Source organism: Anguilla rostrata, chromosome 12 (assembly GCF_018555375.3).
Source record: "Anguilla rostrata isolate EN2019 chromosome 12, ASM1855537v3, whole genome shotgun sequence".
NCBI lineage: Eukaryota > Metazoa > Chordata > Actinopteri > Anguilliformes > Anguillidae > Anguilla > Anguilla rostrata.
This window is the reverse complement of record NC_057944.1, coordinates 30,037,392-30,059,891: the sequence shown is the minus strand read 5'-3', so window position 1 is coordinate 30,059,891 and position 22,500 is coordinate 30,037,392. Positions and strand designations below refer to the sequence as shown.

General features: G+C 49.4%; 1 protein-coding gene across 1 annotated transcript in view; it reads right to left on the bottom strand.

Annotated features, from left to right (window-relative positions):
- dscaml1 (Down syndrome cell adhesion molecule like 1) overlaps nucleotides 1-22,500 on the bottom strand; it is a 130,274-nt gene that overhangs the window by 88,334 nt on the left and 19,440 nt on the right. The window contains exon 3 of the mRNA XM_064301498.1: nucleotides 18,471-18,617. Within this exon, the coding sequence (XP_064157568.1) occupies nucleotides 18,471-18,617 (147 nt within the window). The remainder of the gene's footprint in view (nucleotides 1-18,470; nucleotides 18,618-22,500) is intronic.

Sequence of the window (22,500 nt, the reverse complement as noted above, 5' to 3'; positions counted from 1 at the left end):
TCCCCCCCCCACCCACACCCCCTTACCACCACAGGGATGTGCTGATTGGGCCTTTAGTGTCTATTCAGCGTCCCCCCCCACCCCCCACCCCCATCCCACCACGCACCGGAGCGGGGGAAACACGGCCGAGGGGGGTGCTTTTTCGGTCGTTATCTCTGCTATTCCATCCAGGGATTTCGCTGACCTCCATTCTGAAGGCACGCCGGACCGCTTGCCGGGCGGATATATTTAGCCGCCGCCGCCGCCGCCGCCGCAGACGCTTATCCCGGCCCATCCGGCTCCCGGCTCCCGTCAGGACTCTGACACGTTCGGCGAGAAGATGACGGAGCGGAGCGGAGGGGAGCGCCGCGCCCCCGCTCCCGTTTACGGCCAATTACCGGATCGGGTTTAAATGGGCCAGCCTCGTCCCCGTCCGGGCGCTCGGTGTGGGGTTACGGCGTGACGCTATGCTGCGTGGGAGTTGTAGTTTTCTTCGTGCCCGTGCGCGTGGTTCTGGGCATTGAAGCGATGCGGTGTGTGAACTCATGTCTGTGTATCTTTCTGGGGACGTCGATGGCGCAGGGCTGGGTTCGCACGTCACAGGAAAAGCCGTGCGACGACCGGCAAGAAATCACGTCAAGAGATTCCAGACCAGAAGGTACAGAGAACGGAGTACACACATTCATCTCAAAACCCTCGATAACTATTCACGCACCCTGCATTAGCATGATAAAAGTAAACATATCAAAGACGCATTTCTAATGTAAATCCATTCCGCTGTTGTGTAGAACACACAGATCAAAGTCCTGACTTCCAGAGTAAAAATCTGTGCCAGCCAAGCACGGTACAAATCAGTACGGACCAGTCCGGACCTGCAGTACAGACCAGTCCAGACCAGTTTAGCACAGTACGAAACAGCACTGCTCCGGGGCGAACGCGTTCAGCGGCAGAACTGACGGACTAATGAAAAGATGAATAAACAATGATGCTTAAAAGGCTCCGCAGCGCCTCCACAGCGCCTCCACAGCGCCTCCACGCCGCACCGCCGGCACGGGATGGCACAGACCGGCGCTCACACAGGCCCAGAGAGCAGATCATCTGCGCAACGCGGCGCAGTGAGAGCTTAATTAAATTCACCATTCAATTCAAAATGGGGCTTTACTGGCACAGTGGGCTAGGACGTAAACAATACTTCACACATCATCAGTGAGATGAGTATATGTGGGTGTGCGTGTGTGTATATATATATATATATATATATATATGTACTGTGTATACATATATATATACACACACACACATATATATATATATATACTCTATATAATGCATGTGTATATATATATATACACATATATATGGGGATATGTGGCACACAATGCTTCCTGTCTGTACTTAAAAATAACAATAATAATGAGGAACAGGATGCACATATCTAGTACAGACTACACAAGTGAAATGGCATCCATGCATTTTGGAGTGTGTGTGTGCGTGTGCGTGCGCGTGTGTATATGTGTGTTAGTATCTTTGTGAAATCACATCCGCTTGTCAGTGATGAATGGCGGAATCACTGAAGGGGACAGGTGAATGTACGATTTCCACGACCTTTACATTATTACAGTGAGCGGGGGGAGCCCGAGTGGACTCAGAAAGAATCAGCTGTTATCTTGCAGGAAGCCCGGCTGGCACGCACGGCACCTCGGGCGAGCGCACAGACCCACACTGTTCGCGCAGCCAGATTAAGGGCTCTCTGTCGACCACTGTGAAGTGTTCACTGTTGGCTCTCACTGAATCAGGCGGGGACCTCCTCCCCATGCCAAGATGGACGGAGATGGAAATGAAATGGAGATGTGTATGAACAGGAGGAAAGAGGAAGAGACGGGGCTCAGAACTCCACCTGCTGAAGGTGTGTGTGTGTGTGTGTGCGCGTGTGCGTGTGTGGTGTATGTGTGTGTTAGAGAGAGTGTGAGTGCGTGCGTGCGTGCAGCGTCCCCAAAGCATGTGTGTTTGTGTGTCTGTGTGTGTGTGTATGTGTGCATGTGTGTTTGTGTTTGTCTCATTCGCACTCTCTCTCCCCCATATCTTGGATAAAGGAGAAAAAAAATATCACCATCTGCCCAAACCCGAGGCTGTTCTTGCCCCAGTGCACTCTTGCCCCAATCTCCCCCCCCCCTTCTCTCTCCCTTTTCTCTCTCTCTCTCTCTCTTTCTCTCCCCACCCCTTCCTTCCTCCTCTCGTCCAGGTTGCTGATGTCAGGAGTCAGCGCTGGAGCAGCGCTCCTTCCACTCCAGTCTCCTTCAGTGGATGTGATGGATTTGTTGTTATTTTATTGTGATAAATCGCCCCGCGTTACAGCGGTGAGAACGCATTCACTCACCGCTACAAATACCAAGGGGGAAGTGAAATGCATGGTAAAACACAATCATCCAGGCCGGCCGCAGAGACACACGCGCACAGCCTCGAAACACACACGCAGGGACACACGCCGAACGTGCACACGTGTGCGCGCACGCACACAGCCCACCACACAACTCACACTCACACCAGCACACACACACGCCACAGCACTCCACGCACACACGCGAGCACACACGACAACACACCACATGCACACGCACACATCCACACACGCACGCACACTCACACCACACACACGCACACACTGCTCACACACAATCACCACAACATACACACCACGCCACTCACACACACTCACACACACGCACTCACACGCACACACACGCACACACACTCACACGCTCACTCACACACACGCACTCACACACAAATGCACACAAACATACATACATACACACGCACGCACACAAGCACATGCACACACACACACAATGAGGTTAATGAAGATGAATCTTGGCACAAGTGGCTGCAGACATCCACACAATCTCTCTCACTCTCTCTCCCTCTCCCTCTCTCTCTCTCTCTCACCCTCTCTCTCTCTCTCCAGTTTTTCAAGGACAGGACAGGGAGACTGGTGCCAACCCAGCAACTGGCACCACTCAAAGCACGCTGGTACAGACAGAGAAAGGGACAGAGAGCGATGGAGAGGGAGAAGAGACAGAAAAAGAGATGGAAAGAAAGAGGTGGGGAAAAGTGGGGGACTTGTTAAACAAAAGGAAGGAAGAAAAATGTAGGAGGTTTCAAACCATTCGAAGCACTTCTGCCATGTCAATAAAAGCCATTTTAAATTTGAACTGAGAAAATGAAATGGGCAGACTGTGGAAAAGTACAAAAAGAGAATCACTAGGATCAATTCAGTGAGACGAGGAAAAGAGAGAATTGGGGAGAGAAAGAAAAGAGAGACGGAGAGGAGAAAAAGAGGGAGAGGAAGAAAAGAGAGAAAAGGAGGAAAATAGAGAGATGGAGAGGAGGAAAAGAGAAAGATGGGGAGATGAGGGAAAGAGAGAGGGAGAGGTAGAGCGAATCAGTGATCCACAACAGTGAGCAGACATGGCTAACAGAGTCAGTCCAGGAAATAACAAGGAGACAGACAGCAGAGTATCCAGCCTACTGGATAAACCTGAACATGTACATCACCCATCTGTGTAAACAGAGCAGGCATTCATTCACTCACACGCATGCACACACACACACGCACGCACACACACACTCACACAAACACACCCAAACACACACATACACACAAACACACACACACACACACACACACACACACACATATACACACACACTCACATGCTCATGCACACACACACACGCATACATATATACACACAACTCACACTCACATACTAACGCACACACACACACACACACACACACATATGCATACTCATGCACACACACACTGAGGGACATATACTTAAACACATACATATACACAAACACAATACACGCACACACAGTCATAAATATACACATACACACAAAATACACACACACACACACACAGACACACACTCAAACACATACACACACAGTGCACACACACGTGCGCACGCTCACACACACACTTATGGAACCTCATCACAAACAGATGACTGATGCAACATTTAGCAGATTAGAAACCAAAGCCAAGACAGAACATGCATAATACATCATAAACACACAATCGCAGTACAAGACAGACAACAGCGCAGCCACCAGATACGGGCAGGTTATGAGTATCCCCTTACGTTGTTTATGCATATCGCTTTCCATGCCCACATTGTCTCAGGACACAAGTTCAAGTGCATCTGCATTCGACAGCAGCTGAACGCAAGCATATGCGATCAATGAGGTGCATTCATTTAAACGAGTTATACGTGAATGCTTGTGCACATGTCCGAATGAAGGACAGAGTATTTGCATTTGCATTATGAATTAACAAAAAATGAATCCGAGTCATCTTCATTGTTCACCCTTCCCCTGTTGTTCTTACGCAGAAAAGGGAAGGTGTGGGTTTATGTTTGTAAAGTGCCTCAGAATAGAAGCGCTGATCTGAGTTCAGGTTTGCTCTGGCCTCATCCTAACCTTGTACGTTATAAGGTAAAGTCTAAGCTGATCCTAGATCAGTCGCACTGCTCTGAGACGCTTAATGCATGCAGGCTCAGACCAATAACAGTGCACTGCTTATAGTCTGACCTCACTCACTGATTGGTCAAAACATTTGACCGAGTTTGGAAACAAGTCACCTGATTCAGCCACAGACGAGAGATTGGTTGAGGGGCGGGGGGCTGGGCATGAGGGAGGAGGAGGAAAAATAAATAAGACTCTGTTTTCCTCTGGAAATAGATAAACAAGGCAAGCTCTTGTCAGGCAGGGAGAAAAGAGAGACAGAAAAGTACACAGTGTCTGAGGAGGGGAAAAAAACTGCACACAAACGACAAAACTATAAGCAGGCTTGACGAGGGGAGGGGGGGAGGGAGAGGGGGGGAGGGGGGGGAGAAACAGGGACAGAAGGAAGGAAAAACAGACGGAGAGGTGTGGGCAACGACAGGGAAAGGAGAGGATGGAGGGAGTGTGTGGGGGAGTTTGAAACGCAGAGCAGGGGACACGGAGAAGACAGGGCCCGGCAGATCATCCCGGGCCCCGCTCCGCCACCACGACAGGCGCTAATATTGACAGCTGGACCCAAAATGGAGGTTCGGGGGTGGCGGGGCGGGGGTGTTTGTGTGCATACAAGTCAATGACTCAAGGCTGGAGTGGACAGTGGACAGTGCCGCACCTCCGGGTGAGGCGTCTACCCTCCCTTATGCACCACAGCAAACATCCATCAGAACTGTGATGCATAAAACATAACACGAGGAACGCACGTCGCCACGGACACCAAAAGCACGACGCGTAATGCGATTTTAAGTGAAGTAAAACAAAGCACAAAGCACTGCATACGCTGCCTGCAGCGAACGCTTTCTGCACAGGGTACGCGTCCCAAAGGAAGAGGACAACGTTCGAAAATTACATAAAATCCCGGTAAAATGTGAACGAGGAGCCTTTGTTTCACTGTGGCATGTGCGCGGTTTGTTTCCATTACAACAGAAATAGCCACACTGCCATGGCAATAACTCAGTGTGCGTGTACGTGAATATGAATGCAAGTAAACATTTGGGTGTATGTGTATATGTGTGTATGTAAATTTGTGTGCGTGTGTGTGTGTGTGTGTGTGAGAGGGAGACAAAGAGGGGGAGGGGAGGGGGTGAGAGAGATTCTGGATGTGTCAGTATACTGCATTAGAGAGTTTTTATGTGGGAGCATGCATGCCTGTGTTAGCGTTCTCATAAATTCTCTTGTTTTACTCCTTCTTTATGTGTGCGCACAGTACTCACTGTGCTCCTGCGTTTGTGAACTGTCAAGCAGCATATCGGGGGCCATTCATATTCATGTACACAGGAGAGTGTGTGTGTGTGTGTGTGTGTGTGTGAGTCAGAGAATGTTTTAGTGTGTCAGTGTAAATGTGCATGTGAGAGAGGAAATGTTTGAGGAAGTGTGTATGTAAACGTGTGTGTGTGCGCGTATGTGTGTGTGTGTGTGTGTGTGCGTGTGTTTGTGCGTGTGTGTGCGTATGTGTATGTGTGTGTGTGTGCGTGCGCACATTTGTGTGTGCGCATGATACCCCTGTGTGACGCAGCATGGGTATTCTTTATTTCTTTATGAAAGCCATAATGCATGCAGGCAAGTTGGGGAGGAGGTAGGGGGGTGGGGGGGGCGGGGTCCCTCAGGAGGGTTCGTATCAAGGCTAGGGCAGCTTTCAACTGAAATGTATATGAGATTCAAATGACTTTCTCTCTCTCCCCCTCTCTCTCTCTCTCTCCCTCCCTGTCTTAGGGGAGCCTTAGTCAGCTAAGCTACAACCTCGCAAAGATTCAATAGAATTTTTCTTTCTCCGACTCGCTCTCTTTCTCCCTCACTCTCTCTATCTTTTACATATTTATTCTCCAAAGGAAAAAAAGCAAAAATAAAGTGAGAACTACGAGCATAATGGGGTGTTGTTGAGAGATGCTGTGACTTACTGAGAATAACAATTTGAAAGATATAGAGAGGCCACATCTAGGATATTACAGTCGACCTCCATGACCTCTGATCAAACCCCTGCTATTTCTGTCTGACCTGAGATCAGCCCTCATAGTCACGGTAAAATGCAAAGAATCTGATTGATTTTAAACTGCACCAAGGTTACCTCCCTCAAACTATACCTCCTGCCAATACACTTTAAATTATTATTTTTCCCCATTTTCACGTTTTGGTGAAAATATATTGAAAAACATGACTGCTTTTATTTTTATTGAATGTCCCTCATAGTTCAGGTTTCGACATTGTAGAATATATGGTTCTTGAGATTAAGAGACTCTTGTCCCCTACAAGGGACAAAAATTAATTGCTGGGTATTAGGAGGTTATCTGTCCGAGTCTGAAAAGCAGATTGCCCAACAGTAGAAAATAAAACCGAGGGTAAGTGTTTGGTTGGACGCAGCGCATGATTGGCTGTCACATAGCTGATCTGTACTGAACAACTAAAAGGGGTCCTAAGAAAGCTGTTGCTGGCCCACAATGCAGTGCAGGCGGCAAGCAGGCAAAGACACTTCATCTTCTGTCTGGAGCCTAGCACTCTGTGTTCCTACAAGTCCCTGTGAAAGAATTCCGGTCCGTTTCCTGTGAAAACCGCTCTATATTGGCGGCGCTCATGAATATTCATGAACAGCAGGCCCAGAATGTATTTTTTGATTCGGAGAGATTGGCAGTTACAATGATTCTACACATACTGGTTGTGATTTGAATCGGAACCAAACAATTGGACAGACTCGGCGCTTGTGAATATTCATAAGCACCTGCCTTCACCGGAACATCAGGGTCAGAAAAGCAGGGAAGGGACAGGAGAAATAGAGCAGTCACTGCCAGGAGCCTCTCAAGCAACAAATCAGAACCGAGTCCAGCAGTGGTGAGAGAACTGGACTTCAAAATAAAGGTCTGGAGTCAATTATTATTTGTTCCTACATTTGACTTGCCTTTAAATCCAAGTTTAAAGGTTTTTTGTGTATATAAAAAAAAAAACATTTAATCACCCTACTATTTATGAATAAAAAATAGTATGTGAATTTACCTATTTGTCATTACATTACAGGGATTCAGCAGATGCTTTTATCCAGAGTGACTTACACACCTTTTACATTTACATTGCAAACATTTATACAGCTGGATATATATATTGCAATGGAGGTTATGCACTGTGCTCAAGGGTACCTACCCAGGAATCGAACCAGTGACCTTCCGGTTACCAGACCCGTTCCTTACTACACTGCCACCTTGTTAAGGACAAATGTTGGTGTAAGCCAGGCCACAGTGAGTACTGCAGACCAAACAAGTACATAGAAGAAATAATCATTTTTATTATAAAACTGGTAAAAACCTTAAAGGTTACTGTTTTAGGCCTGCTAGCCTTCAGAATCTGCAGTGCAGTTTTAAATATATGTGACCATGACATCGCATTATGCTTTAATGGGTGGGTTTTTTTTGGCATAAAATGCCATAAATTTATAAATAGCCCATATCCTCAAGTACAGCTAAAAAAAAAAAGCGACAAAAATTGAACCGTTCGTTTAAAAATTTTTTAAAAATAAAATAAAATAAAATTGTAGCTCGCAGTCACGCAACACATGGGCCTCGCAGTGACTCAAACCGCTGTGCCCACGGCAGCCCGTCCAACACCCCCACACTGGAGAGAGAGCGGGCGAACAGTGTAAGAGGAAGAGCCAAGCATTAAAAAAAGGACCCAGACAGGAAGCAACATGACTGACTCACTCTCACATATCTTACAACAAGGAAATCCCGCTATGTTCAGTGTCATTTCTTCTTCTTCCATGTTGTAATCTCTCTCTCTCTCTCTTTCGTTTTTTTCTGCAGCTGGGTCATGCAGGCTCGAGCAGGGACCGCAGCGAGGCACAGGCGCTATTTTCGGTTGTTGCGGAGAAAGGGCCAATCCTGGCGCACTTGTATAGCAAGTGATGATGATTTTTATTATTTTTTTAAAACAAGAAAGAAAGAAAGAAAGAAAGAAAGAAGAAGAGTGGCGGGGAAGTTTGCGGCAGCAGACAAGGAGAGGGCCCCAGGGTAGAGCCCTGGGGAACTCATAGCGGACATCTGCCGGGAACTGGTCAGGAGGAGAACGAAAAGACAGGCTATAAATAAATAAATAAATAAATAAAACGCTGCTCCCCAGGATGTGATGGAGAGCTGAAGAAAGATGTATTCTTTCTAAAATACAAAAAGGGGTGGAAAAAAATAACTGTTGCCTCTGGCTCTTTAAAAAAAAAAATCTTTCGGTAGCTGTGCGGGCAGACAAAGGCGCACACAGACGCAGACGCAAACACACACTGACACAGCACAGGGTACGCGGATTATTGGAGGGAGAGAAAGAGAGAGAGAGAGCGAGACAGAGAGAGAGAAGATGACAAAAGAAGAAAAGGATGCATATTCGCACACTGACGGAAGTCAAATGGGCTTCGCCTGGCTCAAGAGCTCTTTTTTAAAAGGTGGAGAGGGAAGAATATCAATTGGAGTAAACAGAATGTCGAATACACTCATATACACACACAGTCACACATATGTGTCCTGTACCTTGTACACACACACGCTCACGCACACACTAACGCAAACACTCTCTCTCACACACACACACACACACACACACACACAAATACAAGGACAGGAACTGTTACAATTACATACACAAATTACCCGCCGACACCCATCACATCACACCCATAATAGCAGGGCAAATCTATCCTACCATTAGTGGATCTTTTATAACACATCTCTCTATTTGGGTCGATGCGGTGACGCTGACGCTCTCGTTCTCAGCGCGGGCGAGAGAGAGGAGAGGCCGCCGGGCCGGCAGGCGGCGGCGGCCGGCGAGCGGGGCCCCGCGTCGGCCCCGCGCCGGCCCAGCGCGGGCTCAGCGCCGGCTCGCGGCTCTCCTGAGTGATATTGATCGAGCGGGGGGGGCCGCTGTCTGGGCGCTGCGTTTGGTGGCCTTTGTGGAGTCGTCTGGATTAAAGGCTTCTCACAGTCTCCCCCGGGCGCTCGATATATAACACGCCAGCCATTGATTAGTCATTAATGACACATCGAGAAGCCATCCCCTTCCACGGCAGTCAATCACCATTCAGGGGCTCAGACAAGAGGCTGTCAATGAGGAGAGAGAGATAGAGAGAGGGGGGGGGGGAGAGAGAGGGAGAGGCAGAGAGAGAGAGAGAGAGGAGAGAAGAGAGAGAGAGGGGGAGAGAGAGGCAGGAGAGAGAGAGAGAGAGAGAAGAGAGAGACAGAGAGAGAGAGAGAGAAGAGAGAGAGAGAGAGAGGAGAGAGAGAGAGGAGAGAGGCAAGAGGAGAGAGAAAAGAGAGAGAGAGAGAGAGAGAGAGAGAGAAGGGGGAGAGAGAGAGAGAGAGAGAGGAGAGAAGAGAGAGAGAGAGAGAGATAGAGAGAGAGAGAGAGAGAGAGAGGGAGAGGAGAGAGAGGAGGGGGAGAGAGAGAGAGAGAGAAGAGAAGAGAGAGAGAGGAGAGGGAGGAGAGAGATGGAGGGGAGAGAGAGAGAGAGAGAGAGAGAGGGGAAAGACAGAGAGAGAAAGAGAGGGGGGAGCAAAGCCACCTGCCTTTCACTCTTGTGCTCCTTGATTAGCTGCGATCAGGAGCAAAAAGAGGAAGAGGCAGAGAGGGAGAAAGAGAGGGGGAGAGAGAAAAAGAGGGGCAGAGTAGGGGCTCCAGCGTTTGATGGATATGATTATGGGCAGCCGCAGAGGCCCAAGTCCCTCTCCGAGCATCCCCCACGCCCCTGTAAGTGATAAATGGGCGGAGAATCGCCGGTTGATTGCTCTGGAGTGATTCTCCCCCTCTCTCCCTCTCTGCATTCCTCCCTACCTCTCTCTCGCTCTGTCTCTCCGACACGGCGTTGACATCATTAACCTCCGACCCCATCTCCGGGCCATCGAGCGTCTCGCTGCGCGCCCCCGCCCACTCACCACCGCCACCACCACCACCGCCACCGCCACCGCTCCCACTGAGCGCGCGGAGGGGGGCGGGAGAATAAGAGGGGGGGGGGGGTCTGACGAACACCTTTCGCGCCCACGGGTGACAAGAGCCAGAGCGGCGCAAACTGGCCAATCGGAAAGGAGCTTCTCATGACCGCAGGCCCGGGACAAACGGAAGGGGCGACCGACCGCGCCGGCGAGGACCGCGGCCTAGCGGGTGTACCGGGAACGCCGCGGTGGCTATGCTGAGCGCCGTCGTCCGGAAGCGCCCTAATACACCGCCGCCAGCGGAGGACGGCCTCCCCCACAGCCGACTTCCTCCCGAGACTTCCTCCCATTGGGGAGATTTTCCTCGCCGCCGTTCGCGTTTCGAGCGTTTGTCCTCCCGCTGGGGAGTTGTTCCCTCCTCACTGGCTGCTCGCTTTTGGGGGTTCAGGCCTGGCTTTGGACCAACTGTCCGTTCCGTTTCCTCCGTACAGCGTCGTCCTGAACGCGTCTCAGTAAAAAAAGTGCAGGACGAATAAAACCGAACGCACCCGTTTCACACAGAGCACAGCGAAACCATTCCAGGTATCGGACAGCGTCATAAACCTGCCCTGCGCGGCTCCCATTTCAGGGAAAACCGCCATTGATGAACGCGCGCGTGCGTGCAGACCCCCTGACGTACGGATGCGGCGGTGCGTGCGGGCGCTGACGCACACGCCTGCGTGCGGCTCCGGGCCGACGCGGCCCCGCCGGCGTCAGTCCCGCCGTCACGCGCGCCGTCAGCCGCCGTCAGACGCCATCGCGGGCCGCCCCGGAATAGACATGTCCGCCGGGTCCCTCGTTATCTACGACAAGCCCGTACGCTCGCTTCCTCCGCGTCGTTTAAAAGCCCGCGGCCTCGACCCGGCGACCGTTAGCTTCCAGTCTTCACCGCACCGCCGAAACCGCGGTCGGCGTTACTGCCCGCCCGAGCGGTCCACGCCGACGCCCTTGTTTAGGGCCGGCCGGCCCCCCGCGCCTTCACCGCGACATCGTCTGAGCACGCTCAGAGCGTTGCCGGTCATTGGTCAGTCTGTGGAAAACCCACCCCCCGCACAGCCAACGCCATCGGTCATCGGCCGCCACGAAATACGCAGGTTCGAAAAATCGGGCGACCGATGGAAATGGCGCCCCCAAAAAAACCGGCGCGGGTCACGTGACCACGCGGTGCGCGTTTCCTTATTAATGCACGACGCGGGCTCCCTCACAGCCCGGAGTGAATGTTGAACACCTCAGCATATAAAAAAAATAAATAAATAACTAGGGAGCAGAAATCTGAGCAATCTTCTTCGAGCAACACCAAATGAATTCGCCTTGGCGGTATGCAAATGTTCCCTGAACTAACGAGGCCGTCTGGCTGATTGGAGGGACATTGATATTCTTCTCGCATACCACCCTTCTCCCTCTCTTGCTCTCTCCCTCCCTCTCTCTATTCCTCCCTCTCTCCCCCTACACTGCAGTTTTTTCCTCACGCACTTTAAATCTCTCCATCTTGTGAGGCTCATCTTTCTCCATACCTCCCTCTCCGATATTATCCCTCTCTTCACTCCGGTCCTTCCTGCTCTTATGTCCTTACTCTCCCTTACATCCTTTGTGCATATCTTCTTTTTTTTTTTGCTTCTTTTTACCCTCATCCCTCCTTCCCCATCTCTCTATAGTCCTTTTCTTTCACACTCCTAATACACCCCCCCCCCCCCACGAACCCCCGTCGTCCCAGCCTTGGTATTTTACAAACCCGCCTCTCTGTTCTCTGCTCCCCCTCTCTCTCTCCCTCTCTATCCCTCTCTGTCCTTTCTCTCCTCTCCCCATCTATCCCTCTCTCGCTCTGTCCATTCACACAGGGCGTAACAGCTGGAGGCAAACACAGCTGATGTTCTCTCCTTCCCCCTTATGTGCGTTTCTTCCACAAATCACTGCACTGTCCCAGCAACGCTCTCAATAAAAACAACAGAAATGCCTTTTATTACAGGCAAAGATATGCAGCATGCACTACAAGAAATACAGCTTTTGTCATTTCTAAATCATGATAAATTGTGGCATGCAACCAGTTCTTAATGTATTCATACATGTACATATGTACAGGTTCTAACTGACATATGCCTATTACTTATGTCACCTGAACCAATTTGTAAACTGTATTTTTATTGAAAACCAAATATTCACCAGATTTCATTTGCCACAAATGTATATATACTGTGTCTATCTGCCTGTTCATCCATCTATCTATCTATCTATCTATAGATCTATGTATGTCTGTCTTTTCATCTATCTATCTATTTATATGCGTGTCTCGATCTGTCCATCCATCCATCTACCTATCTATATTTCTATCTATCTGTTTGTAATCTGTTCATCTGTCTGTCTGTCTGTCTGTCTGTCTGTCAGTCTATCTATCTATCTATACGTGTGTCTCGATCTGTTTGTCTGTCTACCCATCCGTCTGTCTGTCTACCTATCTATCTATCAGTAGTGTTCTTCCCTTCTTCCTACGGGCGGCGGTGAAGGACGGTGGCGAGCGCGCTCTCCGAGACGGCGACCGATTTGGCACACCTGGGCTGACGGGCGAAGCGTCCGAACAGAGAGCGCGCATAAATAACCAAGCAGCCGAGCCCATAAACACACATCAATAAGTAAAGCGGCCGCGGCCGGGGGCCCTCTCTGTCGTCCGCAGCAACGGCAGCGACGGGGGCTGCGGGGGGGAGGGGGTTGCTTGTCCCCCCTTGTTCCTTTAATGGAGACACGGGCGTTAAGATAAATAAGTCAGAGGGCCACTGCGAGGCCAGGCTGGGTCGCTAAGGAGACGAGCGTCTTTAAGAGCGGAACGCACAGCGCGACCGGCCGGTCCCCGAGGGGCCCCCCCGACTCCGGGGTCTGCGAGCGCGGGCCGCGGCTCCCTCCCCGTCCGTCCATCTGCACACTCCTCTCTCTTTTTCCACCGCAACCTCTCTCCTCTCTCCTCTCCCTCCTTCCATCACTCTTCGCCTCAAATCGCTCTTCCCCTCTTCCCCTCTCTGCATAATTCAGCACCATATGTTGTTTGAATTTCTCTCCTCTTTCTCTCTCTCTCTCTCTCTCGGTCTCTCTCTCTTTCTATCTCGCTGTGCTGTCCCTCTTTCACACATCTGCTAAATGGCCTCTGTGGCCTGTCCCAATGATGGAGGGAGAAAGAAGGATGGAGGAGAGAGAGAGAGAAAGAGAAAGCAGAAAGAGTGAAAGAGTGAAAATGGGGACAGGAGCAGGGTGTGTAGTGACAGCATGCCAGAGGCCTGAATACACGGCTCAAAACAAACAGGCACTCGCTACGTTCTGTCCTCTTCTCCTCCTCTCCTCTGCCCTCATCTCCTCTGCTTCCTCTCCTCCTCTCCTCTCCTCTCATCGCCTCTCTTCTCCCTTCCTTGGCTCTCATCTCCTCTGCTTCCTCCTCTCCTCTCCTTTCATCTCCTCTCTCCTCCTCTCCTCCTCACAAAAGGTCTTTGCCTGGCAATGCACGGAACAAGTGAGGACATGACCCCCATACATGCTCTCAACTTCCACATTGAGAAGAATGTGTGTGTGTGTGTCCATGCATGTGTGTGTGTGTTTGATGCATGTATGTGTTCACGCGTGTGCATGCGTGTGTGTGAGTATGTGTGTGTACGTGTGTATGTCTGTGCATGTGTGCGTATGCATGTGTGTGATGTATGCATGTGTGTGATGTATGCATGTGTGTGTGTATGCGTGCGTGTGCATATGTGTGTGTGTACGTGCATGGGTGTGTGTGTGTGTGCATATGTGTATGGGTGTGTGTGTGTGTGTGTGTGTGTGTGTGTGTGTGTGTGCGTATGTGTGTGTGAGCGTTCATGCGTGTGTGCTGTAATGAGTGAGACAGTGAGGGGAGCGGCAGTAATACACTAATAAAAATCACACCGCAGCACATCCTCACACCTTCTTCATTCCTGCTGCTGTTTTGTACCAGTTGCTATGGCAATGAGATCAAATTCACACTGTTTTCACCCCAGAGAAGAGGAGGCGATGGATACTAACAAACCGACACGCACTAATACTCTCACATCAGTGTATGCACAATGCGCAAACAGAGAACGAGCGTGGCGCGCGTTCCTGAACACGTCCTGTGCTCCCGCACCTAGCCTCTGAACGCACCTGCCCTGACGCACCAGCCTTGACGCCTGGCGCTGCGGCAGCACGCCCTGTGCGCTCTACGATTCGCATCACCCCTCCCGCCCCATCTTCGGAAAACCAGACACAAAGTCTTTAACTGAACACCCGGACAGAATGACCCAGTGAATATGCCCGTGTGGGTCTACGCACAGGCCCAGAGAGTGTGTCCTTGCGCAGGAAAAAGCTGAGTGCAAACACTGAAAAGGCCTGTGAACCCACATGAACTGCTCTCGCTTTGTCAAGCACTCGAGTCTCTGTAGAGCACAAAGCCAATTCACCACCAGCCTTGCTCACATAAAAATCAAACAGAAAAGTATTATTAATCAAAGCTTATAGTTATTTATATGACAGAAAATACACTGTATAAGCTAGGCTTGCAGCATAGGAGCTTGTGATAAGTCAACAGCAAGCAGGTGTAATGGACAATTCTAACATGAGGCCCTTTTCTGACTGAGTGTATGTTGTGTGCGTGTGTGTGTGTGTGTGTGTGTGTGTGTTTGTGTGCATGTGTGTACATATGAGTGTGTGTGTACACGTGTGTTTGTGCATGTGTGTGTGTACATATGCATGTGTGTGTGTGTGTGTACATGTGCGTGTGTGCTTGTGTGTACATATGTGCGAGTGTGCACATATGCATGTGTGTACGTGTGTGTGTTTCTCAAGGCGGTGCTAGGGACAGACGCGCGTCTTGCACTGAGAGAGATTGAGAGGGAGAGCAGGGGGAGGCGAGCTGAGATGTGAGGTGGGGGAGAGACAGTGCCGCCATCATTAAGAAGAAGGCAGAGGTGCCCTGCTTCCCTGCCTTGGGGTAGAGCGTTTTGCATCTTCTAATGAGTCGCACTGTTTCCAATGAAGCCTGCTGTCTCAATGGGCGCTTCAGTGTGTCACTGCAAACTGCAAAAGGGAGAGGGAGGGGGGAGGGAGAGAGGAGAGAAGAGAGGGGGAGAGAGAGAGAGAGATGGGGAGAGAGGGAGAGAGAGAGGAGAGAAGGGGAGAGGGAGAGAGAGAGAGAGAAAAGAGAGGGGGAGAGAGAGAGAGATGGGGAGAGAGGGAGAGAGAGAGAGAGATGGGGAGAGAGGGAGAAGAGAGACAGAGAAAGAGGGAGAGAGAGAAATGGAGAGAGGGAGAAAGGGGGAGAGGGAGGGAGATGGATGGAGAGAGAGAGGGAGTAAGAGACAGAGAGAGAAGGGGAGAGGGAGAGGGAAGGAAGATGAAGGCAGAGGGAGAGAGAGGGGGAGAGGGAGGGAGAGGAAGGGAGAAGGAAGAAATGAGGGACGGAGATGAGCGAGACAGCTGGAGAGGAGAGAGAAAGCTCGCTTGATTCTGCCAATGAGGCCTATTCATGGCTGAGGGTAAGAGAGATGGACGGATGGATGACAGGGCAGGAGAGCGAATCTGGTTGAGTGGGGGGAGTTTAAAGGGCCGAGGTACTGAACCCCCATGCCCCCCCACCCCACCCCACCCCCCCCAACTCCAGCCTAATGACTGGGGTTGACACGACATGGGATGGAGGGATGAAGAGAAAGAGAGAGAGAGGAACAAGGAAAGACCTAGCCTTAATGAGAGGCACTGTAATCTCACCTCCAAATCCATCTCTAACCCCCCACCATTACCCTGATCCTCTTAGCGCCCCCCGTGCTGGTGACCCCTCCCCCCCGCCTCAATATCAAACGCAGGGAGGCCAAATCTGCTCACTGGCGTGAACTCCACAGCCGTTTAAAAGCAGGGACCCGCGTGCCACGCCCCGTCTCTGCTGCTCTGCTCCGGGCGGTGACACCAGACAGGAAGTGGGAGCTAACGCAAGCGCACAGGAAACGGCGGGTTTGACCACGGCCGGATTTCCCCTTTTCGTCACCGCCACTTCCGCCAACGCGGATTTTGACACCGACCGTGACGCGTCTGAGAGGGTCTGATTGAGACGCGTATTTGACACACTGTTCGCAGAGAGGTGAGAGGTGGCACGGTCGAAACATGAGTGACCAAGCCTGGCCCACGGTCCAAAACTGTGACCCAACCCCATTTCCCTCCGGTCAGACACCCAGAGCCGGGACGACCGTACAGGAGGTGCAGCGTTCTTAGATCAGAGTCCTCAGGTAGACGCATCACCACGAGGTGGAAGGGGCTCCGAGAGAGGCCTGGATCGATAGCGTCTGGGAAACCCCTCGCCCCTATGCGCACACACACACACACGCGCACGCACGCCCACACACACACACACGCGCACACACACACACACACGCACACCCACACACACACACACCCACAGCCACACACACACACACACACACACACACACACACGCACACACCACACACACCGCACACACACAACACACACACACACACTGACACACACACACACACACACACACACTCACACACAGACACACAGACACACAGACACACACACACACACACAGACACACAGACACACAGACACTCACACACACACACACACACACGCTCACGCTCTGGATCAATGAACGCTCGCGTGCTCGAGACGGAGACACGCACTCCCATTGACAAAGATCTGCAACCCGAGCTTCACGCTGCCGCTGGAAACGGCCAGCGACACAATCTGATCGGCAAAGTGTCAGCATCGATTTTCCACGGGGAAGACCACCAGTGTTTACGCACACGCACACACACACTCGCAAACGTACCGTGCATGCCCCAGTCGCACAAACACACGCCATTTTCGATCGGCAAATCTGAAAAGCAGCGAAACATCAGCACTAATTTTACTGAATTTCAGCGCATTAGCATTGCAGCAGAATTAATTTGATGAAATAGCATCTTGCTTAAAGGCTTGATTTAATTCTATGAGCAGGCTCACAAATGAGAATGAAAACGAATCCACATATTCAAAAAGGGAAAGTTATTGGAGGCTATTCAAGTCAGCACTATCTGAGCTTTACTCTGGTCAAATTGGAGATGAACAGAAAAGATAAATACTGACAATAAACACTCCCCCCCCCTTTCCTTTCCTCCCCATTACAGCACAAGGAGGGAGTGAGGATCTACTGGTAATCAAGGTTGACAGTTACCAGTAAAACTGGTATTTAACTGTAAATGTGAAATCACTGCCTGCAAAAGGATAAACAAATAGTTAATTAATTGTCCTGACATGTTTGCTGATTTCTGTCGCGATGTGTCCTCCATCTATGTGTTGATTTTACCTTGTTCGTTCATTTACCTCCTCACACTGGTTCGTGCATCCTTAGGACGGCCAGTGCGTCAGCTGACCCTGTTCACCCCAGCACCGGCCCTCTGTGACAGCAGGCGAACGAGCAGTCACTCATTGGCCGGATGTCTGTGACTGACAAAGCCGTCCGGCCGCAGCGACTGGCTGACAAACAGACTTAGGCGTGAGCCTCGCGCTGAAATGCTGTAACTGTCGAACGGGCACCGGTAGGCTGGCCGCCTGATTGGCTGTAAACCCCTGTTTTGTCAAAAAGAAACCCCTGTTCTGTATCTTTTTCTGGGGGGCAGCGAAACGCAGAAACCTGAGGCCCCCCTTGCCCTTGCCCACTTGTCCCACCGTTCTGTCCATCTCGTCTCCATCTAGGCCCAGCTCCAGGTATGTAACTTTTTGGTGGGGGGGTGGGGTTGTGGCGGTGAGACCCATGCAAATGCACATCGCACAGAGAATACTGGACATTTCTGCAGTGGGACAGCTGAGAGCTTGGGAGGGGCAGGGGGAGCCTGTTTGCATTTGAAACGCCCCTGCGCCCCTCCTTTCTCCCACCTCATGATCCTCACCCCCTCCCTCCAAACCCCTCTTTTGCCCCCACACCCCCTGAACTCCTCTCAACCCATCCCAGCGCAGCCCTACCTGGGACGATGGAGACCGTGTCCTTCTCCCAGGACACCACGCTGACGTACTCCTGCACGGCAGCCGGGATGAGGCACTTGAAGACGGCTACGTTGCCCCGCATGGAGCGCTGGTCGGCCACTCGCACTGTGTAGGGCTCCCTGAACACTGCGGCGGGGACGAGAGAGGGAGAGAGGGAGAGAGGGAGAGAGAGAGAGAGGCCGTTTACATTCAGGCTGCTTTACCACAAACCACTGAAGTCAGAACAACAACTTATATTAACTTGCTTTCTCAGTTCCGGTTTGAATTACATGACTGGACTTGGCGGGTCACAGTGAGTCAGGCAGTATTCCTGAATATGGAGAAAGAGTAAACAAGGCTTTGTAGTATAAATAATCAATAAATTCTTGTTTTTTTTTCTTCAATGCTGAACATGTTAGGTTATTATCTGAAAAAGAACACAAATAAAGACACAGACACACATGCCTGAGAACATAACTGGTCAAGTTTTTTTCCAGTACTCAGACTGGTATGGGCCTTGTAACGACCAAATAAATTATTAAAAACACAGCAAGTAAAATGGAGCAAAAGGGACAGGACAAGGAGGAGTGCCTTGCCCTTTTTATAAATCACCCTCTGGATGCTAACAGACAGCGTGGAGTGGCCGGGCGCGCGCTGCCACACGAGCTGTCACAAACATTCACGAGTAATAAAAGAACACTCTCTGCACATGACAAGCGGAACCCCACGTGGCAAATGAATTATTTATATATAAATGAGTGTGTGTGCGCGTGTGTGTGTGTTATACAAATGGCAAAAATATAGGAGAAACGACACCAAGGTTAAAACATATCAGAAGATAAAAATACTCGTGTCAATAAATAGCGATTTCATTTTGGGGGCTAATTTTTATTTATTATTTATTCATCACCGCCGACTGGGTTTATGGTTTTTAATTATATGAATTAAACTGTTCTTGAGGGAGACTAATGCAAGACACAGTCAAGGGGAGTTGACACAAACACGAAGAAGCAAATGCGATTACCATCTCGAGCTGCACAGGAAGAGGACTTGGGGGCCTCTCTCGAAGCATTGCAATTTGATTCAGTCGCAATTCAATCTGTGTTGGCTCGGAAGGCGTTTTCTCCCACAAATGAGCGAAAGGCGCGGACGGTTTAATCAAGACGAGTCACACGCCCGCGTGCACACATACACACACGCGAGCACACACACCCCGAGTGCAATAATTAACGCCGAGTCTGAAGGCGAATTTCCCCGCTCATTAATAAAGCCGGGCGACATTTTAGCCTTACAGAAACAAAACCAATGCCCTTGTCTAAATCATAGTCTTTAACCTCAACATCCGACAATTTCTACATTTTGAGAAAGCAGCCGAAATGGTGATATGGTAGCAGTGTGATAAGGATCATGACCTTTCCAAAAACTGCAGATATTTTTTTCTTCCGATTTTGCTTCGATTTGGCATGGTGATTAAGTCCAGCCCAGAGCCTGTATTTTGTTTTAATGCCAGTATTTAATTACATTTGGTGACGATAAAATGTATTTTAATTGGCATATGTTCACACAGTCTATGACGAAAGCCTAAATGATTATAATATGGTAATTTAATTCTGAAACGAACAAACTTTTCATCGATGCACAATGGTTTAGTGTTCTAATAGCTAGGTTCATCGATTTTGCCCTCCATTATACATTTCTACCCATTCACATATTTCTTTTTTCGTTGATTGATTCGCACCATGAGACCTTGTTAAGAAATATCCTACCTAGCTTCTTGTCAGGTAGCCTATTGTCGGGTATGCACTGTAAACACGAATAAGATAGCATAATTTATTAGGCACAGCACCACAGAGTCAACTGTAGCCCAGTTAAATTATTCGTTTTTGTGGGGGGAAAAAAAGTAGGCTAAAAGTAATGTGATTGCTTAAAAATCTAAAAACAGTACGAATCTGTAAATTAATAATGGCTTCATGTTTGAGACCTGAGACACATAAAGAGTATTGTTTATGTATAAATTACACTCCCCTCTAGATGTGCACGTAGTCATTATAATGTGATTGATGCCTTCGCTGTATTCGCTGGTTGCTTAGAAACGAGCTAAAACATCGCCTCGCGCTCTCCCTCACTGCGACGAGAGTCCTGTATCACTGTCATTTAAATAATTCAGCACAGTGAAACCCAATACGATATTTACTTATTCATAAAGCAAAGAATGAGGAAATTACTCAAATAAAGAGCAAATGAACGGTCGGCTTAATTAATTCATGGGCGTGTTTGTTTAAAATAAACAAAACATATCGGCGTCGGTCCCTTTGGAGGTAAAGATACCCAAATATTCGCTAAAATGCGTTTTTAACTGTGCACCTGTTGTTCCAGCGTTCATATTTGAATGGTGGCATCCAGAAGATTAGGCTACTTTGCTGGTAGCTGATCTCAGCACAACTATATATATTACACCTACACATCAAATACGTACGTTTAGGCCTACAACTTATTTTCATATTTTAGCAAGGAAAAGAAAACACTCAGAAAACCGTTATCCGGTTCAGTAAATAGCATTGCAATGCTGATGTCTTTATTAATAGTTAATTTCCGAAAGCTAAAAAAAATCATTCAGTTGCTTTAATAAAAAGACAAATTGGATAGGCCTATATTGTCCCTGAAAAGGCCTCGAGACTCAGCAAGACTGACACCTTCAGGACTGAACCGTTTTATTTACTGCAGCGCAAAACACAAAGCATGTCATTACTTCATTTCGAAATAAGACACCATATGTAAACAAAGACACTGAAACCATGGGAAAAAGGCAAATGATGAAAGACAAAGGATGTATTCATTAACTAACCGGATCGACGACGGGTGCACAAAGAACCAGTAAACTGTAGGCGGGAGTTCCTTAAAACAAATCGATGTTCCTTGCAGTGCGCGCGTAATAACGCGCCAGTCTTAAAGTCGTCTGCAAGGGGACGCTAAACCAACAGACACGTGGAGCAACAACGAAAACTCGTTTCGGAACTAGATAGACAGATAGATAGATGTAGTCACAGATATGGGTATTACATTTCAAGCCTATACCACTCGGGCGTCTAACTGACAGACACAAATGTCCCATTGTGCTTACGGAGAGAATAGACCATTGACAGGTACATCTGGGACTCCCGGGGTTTGTGCAGCTGATTATTTTAGGATTAGGCTTTCGGGACCCCGTGGCAGAGCTGACATAGCCCCAGTGTTTGACTCGCTTAAAACCTATAGGATTGCTACCGCGGATATGCGGTCGGGCGGGCGGGCAGCCACAATGCAAACCCACGTGTACGATCAGTTGAGTGGATAACCTGCTCAACCGACCTATTAAAAATAGTCACCCAGTTGTGACTATTTATTTATTTATTTATTTAGTTATTTATTTATTTATTTGGAATCTGATAACACCTCAATTTTCGGTGCAGTCTATGTCTGCCCTTTTAATCCTGAAGTTGGCGCTGGCGTTATTATTAGTGTGGATATTAGTGTTCGTCATTGCTGTGGGGCAGAATATGAAAACAGATGTTGCCAGTGCAGAGGTGGGGGCGCCATCTCTCTCTCTCTCTCGATTTGAAAAGCAGAGCATGTGTGTGGTGTGTTAGCACTTATGTGTGTGAGTTTGTCTTCATGTTAAGCATTGGAGAGGGGGATAGAGGAGAAAAAGGGATAGTGAAAGAAATGAGAGATAGTGGGAGGAGTCCCATGAATTCCAGTTGTTTTCAAGTAGAAATTTCCTGTTAAATATATACACCAAACAAAGCGCAGGAGAGCTGTAACAAAGCCAGCGCAGAGAGATTTTAATCAAATGTACCTCCTTTTCCATGGCTGCGGCTGCTGCTATAACTGGCACAGGATCAGCATGGGGGTGTGCGCGTGTGAAAAGGAGGAGGGGAGAGAGAGAGAGAGAGAGAGAGAGTGGGGAGGGGGACTCACACTGGGAACTGTCTGTTGGCATCATTCCTCCGTGCCACCTGACACAGGTGACGGCGCGCCCTGCCAGTCACAG